Source organism: Egretta garzetta, unplaced genomic scaffold (genome assembly GCF_000687185.1).
Source record: "Egretta garzetta isolate BGI_Z169 unplaced genomic scaffold, ASM68718v1 scaffold70, whole genome shotgun sequence".
NCBI lineage: Eukaryota > Metazoa > Chordata > Aves > Pelecaniformes > Ardeidae > Egretta > Egretta garzetta.
In genome coordinates, this window is record NW_009258539.1 from 111,911 (window position 1) to 120,056 (window position 8,146).

General features: G+C 39.7%; 1 protein-coding gene across 1 annotated transcript in view; it reads left to right on the forward strand.

The window, feature by feature from the left end:
- EFHC2 (EF-hand domain containing 2) overlaps positions 1-8,146 on the forward strand; it is a 65,437-nt gene that overhangs the window by 28,726 nt on the left and 28,565 nt on the right. The window contains 3 exon segments of the mRNA XM_009646258.2: positions 542-793; positions 2,356-2,466; positions 2,788-2,926. Coding sequence (XP_009644553.2) covers positions 542-793; positions 2,356-2,466; positions 2,788-2,926 — 502 coding nt within the window.

Genomic DNA, 8,146 nt, shown 5'->3' on the forward strand with positions numbered 1-8,146 from the left:
GACCTATGGGTGTATATTGAGAGGAGAACATACATACCCAGTACCTGCCAACTGTATGACATGAATCAAAAGTTAATTAGCTGTGTTTTAAAGTGAAAAGAAAAAAAAGCCAAAGGGAAAAGAAAGAATTAGTTCTTTATACTACATCATCTATAAAAATAATTTTCAAGGAAGTAAATCAGGAAGGGTGATGATATTTTGGAGTTGTAGTCATCTGCTTACCATGGGCAATTTGTTGAAAATGTGAGCTGTACTATAAATAATTTAACAATTTTTTGATCTGAAGGACTTTATTGCAAGAAAAACACGGATCAAAACCAATCCAAAATTGCTTTCCTGCATTTTCTGAGGGCACAGCAACCCTGTAAAATAGTTCTTTGGTAATAGCATGAACAGTGTTTCATTTATTATAATGGTGTGGTGTTATTTGAAAATGCTGAAAGCATGTTCTAAGATTAGATGGTACCCTGCAGTTTGGTATCCTGTTTTTAAAAGCAAATAATTGAAAAAGTGTTTCTCTTCATTTCTCCTTTATCTGCAGATTCTGGATAGTATGAATCCATTGCGCCCTTATGAGCGCATTGACACTTTGAAACAGTTTCTGGAGCATGATGGACATGTTTTACGTTTTTTCTGTGTGTGGAATGACCCAGAATCCATGTTTCATGACCCACGGGAACTTGTTCTGCACTATTATTTGTCTGATGACACTATTGACATAAAAGAAATTATACCAGTAAACTCGGGCCGGGATGCAATTCCGCTTTTCCTCAGAAGGGATAAACTTCCAAAGGTAAGGAATGAAAATTTCAGCTTATTTCAAATTATTCCACTAATATTAAATGCCTTGTTTTGAAAATCCTTTGTTAGGATTGTAATGATATTTAGAAAGTGTTATCAGAGTATTAGTCATAGCTGCATGATTTAGATTTTGCACACATATTCATATAATAAGTGATGGAAAGAAATAGGTTTAGGCTTGTCATGCTTAAATTCAAAGGAGAGAGAGTTTGTGTAGAAAGATATCCTATGACTTCCTTTCTTCCCTATTAGTGTATTGAGGTAAATGTATTAATAAAGCTGTGCAGTAATCGAAGTCCAGACAAATTAATAATGATAGATAAATTAATGTAAAACTGAGGTGAATTCAGATTTGATCCATATGATTTATATTTGGAACCTTTGGAAAAGTCTGGGTTTAGTATTCCTTAAATTTCTTAAAATTGAGTTTCTAGATTTGGGACCTTATGCAAAACTAGTTAAAATCAATAGGAATCCATGAATAAGCTTTGTCACGCATTAATCAGGTGCTTGTTTGAGAAGGCTCCTCTCAGAGAAATCTTCAAGGGGTTTGAGTTCTCTGTAACCTATTATTATGATTATAAAATTAATGAGCTGGATACACTTCCGTATTGCTCCAGACAGATCCTGATGATAGAATAACATCAACCCACAGATGGAGTAAAACACTGGGGAATCTTTTCCCTCCTTTCCTTCTAATACTGATAATCTATGATGCCATACATGTACATGAGAGTTTATAGTAGAAACCTAACAGCAAAATAGTGCACTTTTCTCACCTTGTGTATCCTGTGTTCTGAGATGCTGATTTAGCAGTGGCTCTATGCTGACAGACCCCTTCTACCGTTGAAGCGCATGTTGCAATTTTAAGGGCTGGCTCCTTCCTTTAAATTCAATGGAAATTTTGAGAAGGACAACAGGAGAGATCAGTCAAAGGTTGGGGCGTCAGGGAAGGTTGTATGACTAAATAAGCCACTTTGGTTACCCTGCATCAGCAGTTTGTTCATAATTTTAAAAAAATGTAATGTGTTGGCAGACTTAAGTTTGATACTACTGGGATAAATTGCTATTGTAATTTTGAAACTTACCATAAAAAAAAAACAACTAACGTTTTTGCCAGTAGAATCATGCTGACTTGAATGCCCTGTATCTGTGCAGTGGTTGGCACAGTAGGACCAACCCTGAGTGGTTCTTTTGTGTGTTTTTTCTAATTATTACCAATCAAAATAATAGCCTTTAGAGCAGATATTGATAAGGATGTGCTACTTGGGGTGTGCTAACCTTTGCTTTCTCTTTGCTTCCAAGAAAAAGAAGACTTTACTCTTGGATACACAGTAAGATTCTGAATGCTTCTTCTGGCGATACATGCTGGCTTTTGATGTATACACTGGCTTTTAGGTTCAGTGGTGTAATGTTACCGTAGAATTTACTAAAAGTTCTAGCAAGAAAATACTACAGTAACAGTCAGTCTGTAAAAAACCTGCTAGTTCTAAGGTAACTGACTTCTCTTTCTTCACTGTTAACTGTATTTCTTGCTCGTCTCTTTTCCTGCAGTATGCTCCCACCGGGCTGTATCAGCCGGGCACAATCACCAGTCGCACTGTTCTCAATGTGTTCGGAAAGTTAGTAGGAAACAGAGGCCGTTACATTCTGGACAATCGTAAGGTCAGATACTATTGAATGTCTCCAGCTGTTGAATGTCGTTGTAGTAGTTTTTGTAATTTCTGTGGTTGTTATCCTCTACAACAAAGAGAGTTATTTATAAAATTGTGTTGCCACTGGAGAACAGCTCAAATGAAAACTATTGAGATTTATTGTATGTAAATTCCACATTTGTGAAAGCAAGGTAGCTTAGCATGGGGTGAAAAATACTTGCAAATGGACTAGGAAGGTTATATTTTAAATCACATGCACTAAATAACCTAGATTTTAAGAAAGGTTGTGGGATTCTGAGATTTATAGAGCTGCTGTTCCCTCTTTTATTAGACAGGAGCAGTGCATCAGGAATTTTACAGAGACAGTGACCTGAAAATAGGGGCTGTAATTAATGTTTGGGGAAGGAAGATAATACTATGTGATTGTGATGAATTCACTAAAGAATATTACAGGACAAAGTACGGAATTGGTAAGTAGTGACAATTATCCTTTCCTTATGAGCATTTTTATAGTTCTGAGTTTGACAGAGCTGTCTTCGAATTTTATTACTGACAAAACATGTTCATTAAAACCTTTAGCAATAACAATCTGTTGTAGGCTGTTAAACAGGAAAGCAGTAATTTTGCAGGTGATCCAGAAGGGCTTTCTTGTATGTTACTCCACTGAAAACTAACACATAACGTGCATGTTCTGTTCCTAACTGCCTCTATTTTAAAACTAGAATGACAAAATAGTCACATGGATGGACTGCCAATTCTTCTTCTCTCCTTCCCCCTCCCATTCCAATAGCTGTGTTTGCAGTCAGAAAATAATCAAGAGCATGTAGTGAGTGGGTAAGTAGAATGAGCTCAATTATTCCCCATTATATTATGTTTCATTTTATATGGATGTCAGAATCCTCACATGGTAAGATTTTCTGACACAACAGCAGTAGTCTATCACATTATTAGTTTTTACAATGCAGTCTTGTGATTCTGGACCGTTAGAGTATGTATCCTATGAAATTTCAGCACTGAATTCTGGAAACTTTTAGCCACTATGTCCATGATGGAAAAGCATCTTGGAAATGTGTAACAATAGGGGCTTTCATTTATCTGTCTCTGAATTCCCTCAATCAGGCTTGCTAATGGTTCTATTACGGACATCTTCCTGCAAAAACAACTTAGTTAATTTCTGGCAGTTTACTCGTTCGATAAATACAGCTAAGTGTCTGACTGTTCAGAGGTGGTTGGAGGAATCCTACTATGGCCTTTCTCTGACACTGTGAAACAAAATACCTGGGTAGGCGATTTCTTTCAGCTTGACTTGTGATCAGATAGAGTGTAGTGTTTGGATCAAAGCTTGTCTGCTGCATTGGGGGAATTAAATGACATGGCACTGCCATTACAACACTGAATTTCTTAATTGGCAAAACATGTCTCATTAGGACTTTTTTGATAATAGCTCAGCATGTCTGTACCAAAATAATTATTATAGTAGCCAGTGTGTGAGGAAGCCATATTCAATAACCATAGTATTATCTATAATAATAGTGAGTCTAACTCCAGAGATGCAAAAATGGGGTTCTTCCCTGAGGATTTTTTCAGCCAAGACCGCTGCCGCTGTTTGGCAGCAATATTCTCTGTTTGAGTAAAATATCCTGGAACAGTGAATGGGGATTTCTTACTCGCAGCAGGCAATAAATGAAATGCAGCTGACCGTTCTGTATCAACCAAGCAATGCAATCAAGTGTTACACAAATACTGTTCCCCTCCTATGATGCTGGCTCAGTAATTACTGGTTATGTCTCTGGACACTCAAGTTAGGTGCTTTGCAAGTTAGGAGAAGTCACAAGTTGCTGATGTGTAGAGCTCTAGAAAATTGGGACCATAGAGGATCTAGCCCATTGCCATTGTTCTGAGGCAGGATAGTGTATGCACAGAGTGTCGCTAACTAATGCTTGTATAGCGCTTTATCAACAGAGATTTCTTTGCCTCCTGAGGTATCTTGCCCTAACCTCAGTTAGAAATGCTGCTTAGTAGCTACTTAGAAGCTGGTTTGTGTAAACTGAGAGAGTAACTTCTTTATCTTACCTTTGTTGGACGTGGAGAACAACTTCTCAGTATCCTTGTTTCATAACAATCTTGTACATGTTTGAAGACTATTCCAATACACCATCTTACCACTGTCCTGTTGCCCACACCCTGGGAGCCATTTGCTGCCAGGGGAAACCTTTGTCTTTCTCCACGGTCCATTATTTTATATCTGTGATAATTTTTCTGGGTTTTCTCAGTAGTCTCTCTAGTTTGTCTATTGCCTTAACAAAAGACACACAAAATGTGCTATAGCTGAGCCCTTCAGGAAACTGGGAAGTAGTTTGCATGTAACTTTAAGGATAGCTGATGGCAGAGACTCTGGCTAATACTAAAACCCCACCCATCTTGATGCAGCCTGTCTTGTTCGCAGAAAATATACACTTTATTAGAGCTAAGAGATTCTCACGATTTGCTGGGAAATTCTTTCCTGTTTTCCCCATCAGGATTTAAAAAATGTAGGTATTACTTTTTAGCTAGAAGGGGCTAAGAGTAGAATCAGGGTAGGTTTTGGCTCAGAAGCAGGTTTTGTGCGAGGAAGAGTTGGGGCTCAGCTTTCATTCTTAGTGAGTTACAAATTTTTTTGTGTGTCTGGTGGACGTATGAGGTACTCTCAGTGGGCTTAGTCCCACAAAGTGCCCGGCATTCTGCTCCCATCCAATTAAACGCTGAAACATGCTTAATTGCAGTTTGAGTCCGGGGAGACCATTTACTTAAGAGTAAGCAAGTGGATAAATGAGTTCTTACACCAAGCCACAGTGCTCAGCACCTCACGGCATCAATTCAGCTGTTTGTTATTGTGTTTTCACATTACTCCCCTTCAATTTATACTCGTCTGCCAAAGCCATTAAAGAGGCCGACATTTATTTTTGACTCTGCAATTTCAGCATAAGTTGCTTGCCGATGGAATTTGCCCTTTAGGGGAATTAAGGGCAGTGTAGATTTCCCTTGAAGTGCATGATTATGATATCTGATATATTTGCAATGTTGGTTTTGCCTGTTTTGCTCCTTATACTGTTTGTGAAAAGCAAAGGAGAGCTTTTCCATGGGTAAACAATAGCTAATGCCCTTCAATAGGAAGCTAATGACATTACTGTCATCTAGGAGTGCTATGAATGCAAGAGAAAATGCCTTAATGTGTGATATTATCTGTCCAGACTTGCTAGTTGCAGCCTCAGAGAAGGAGGAAAATATTTTATAGCCATGTAGGTGTTGTGGTCACCCAGCTGAAACGTGAACTACACTGATGTGCAGTGGGGGAAAGCCGGTACTTTTCTTCTCACTAAGTACAGTATCTGCACAGAGTTGAGGATAAAGTGTAGAGCTGAGCATAAAGTGTTCTTTCTTAAATAACAGATTGTTCCTGAAGGAAGAAAACCAGTAAAATCTGGTTTCCTACTGATTTTTATTCAATGTCCCAGCGCCTCCCAAGCCTGTCTGTTACATCTTTTTGCAGCACCCTGCGATCCCTCTCCTGTCCCAGCTCTCCTCGCCCTCCCACCCCCTCATTTCTCAGGCTCTGTCTCTGACCTGCTGCCTGGGCAGAGCAGCGTGCGGGGTGATCGGCTGGCCAGTACATGTGTGCTTTTGGCCAGGCAGCTGCTGCCGGATAACAGCTGACTTCTTGCTTTTCCCTCAGTGGGGGCATTACAGCCTGCTGCCAATTTTCACTAGACTCGCCAGAGATCAGAGTCTCGCTGGCGTCTAACCTCTCCACTACATGTGGTGGAGACTGAGCAGCGGCTTCTAAATATACTTGTGCATTTACAGATGCCTTTTTTCCTCGGGTAACTGGAATAATCATGAAATAAGACTCTGTAAAAGGAGATTTTCTTTGAATCACACTCAACACTGACACGTTTTAGCTGCATGGATGGTTCTGTGAGCACTGTATTTTCTTTAATCCTGCGTGTAAAAGCTGTGAAGGTGGTGGTACTGCCTTCTTATTTTACATCTTACTTAAATTGTGAAACAGACTCTCACAAAAAACAGGTCTCAGCTGTTTGCTATACATCTCCTCTTATCTATAGAGAGCATCATGTTAACGTCATCCCTCCGGGTTATCACCACCTCTTATGCTGTCCAAGGCTAGTGGGATTTCTCTCTCATGTTCTTTGCTGTAATGCTCAGAGGTGTCTGTCCTTTTCCTCTGAAGGTAGAATTTCTTGCCTGCCTGCTAGATACTGATATTCAGTATGGTTATCACTCTAATCCAAAATATGTAGCACTTGACTCTTCCTCGAAATATGGTTTTATCTAACACATGAGGGTTTTCCTACAGTTCTTTGACTGAGGGCAGAAGATAATCTGACAATGTATTCCAAAATCTTACAGCGTATATTGAAACTCAAAGCAGACAAGCTGGTTTAATGCTGCCTCTGTGGCAACAAATTCATCTTGAAGAATTTAGTTTTTCTTACCAAGAAGGCTATGCTATCTTCAAAGTGTTTATATGCTAAAGATGTGGCTGGAGCTGCTTTGTTTCTTGCTGTTCCCAGTGCTTGTTCAAATCTCACGCAGGTTTGGATGCTGTGAGAAAAAGTTACTAGTATGAGGTACACGTTTGATATACTAGGTGGAATAACCCCTCTAGTGCCAGCCCATCTCTGGCTGGGCATCGGTTGATGCAGTAACATGGGGTGAAGCTATCCATGAGGAAAATATCTATGCTAGTCTTTCTGGGAGCAGAAATTTGTAATGCTGGACTTTCAATTTACTCTCTACCCATGGTAAATTCACATTGAAAATGTTACAGCCTGGAAAAAGAGAGCACTGATTCCTTTTCCAGACTGGACAGAGGTAATTCTCTTAAGAAACAGTGATAACCTTGAGAAGATTGCATTTTATGTGTGAGTGCAAGTTGCCTGTCTGATTCTACCCTAATGGTGTGTGGCAGAGCAAGGATGAAACGAGTTTTGAGCTCAGGTATGGCTGTTACTCTCCTGCACTGAGCTGGCTGTTCAAAAATTTCAGAAATGATTTTTTATCTAGTTTTGTAAACTGTATTTCTCCATTTCTTTCTGAATTTCCTCAGTCACAGGAGAGAACGTGAATACCTAATCCTTTAAAATCCTGGAAACTGTCGGTGGCACGAGGCCGGATGTTTGTGTTCAGTGAATCCAAATGAAGCAAGGTGCTTTTACGTTGGGCTTTGTTTACCCCATGCTTGGGTTATGAGGGGTTTCATGTACTCTCTGGGGCTGACACAACATTCCTCTTAATCTTTAGTTTCCTTCTAGTTTATAAATCTAATTTTCATCCGTATGTGCTAAAGTACATACAAAGGGAAATGCTTCAGCAGTTCCTAATGAATGCCTTATGCTTGTGTGTTACTGTACATACACTGTGACCAGCATGTAAACACATTAGCTTGTCTTCTATCAGCTCAACCGAACGCCCTGGCTTCCCGAACTCTTGCGGCAGGAAGCGTATTACATGCGACCGTGCAAAGAGAAGGGGTTTGTTGCTGCTCACATACACTGTTACAAACCTCCGGGCTTCGAGGGAGAAAATATTAGTGCAGGCTAACGCGTGATAAAACAAAACCAACAACCCAAAACCCCCAGACGCTGAGGGCTATAAACAGCATCCAGGCCCTGGTCGGGAGAAGCGGAGTC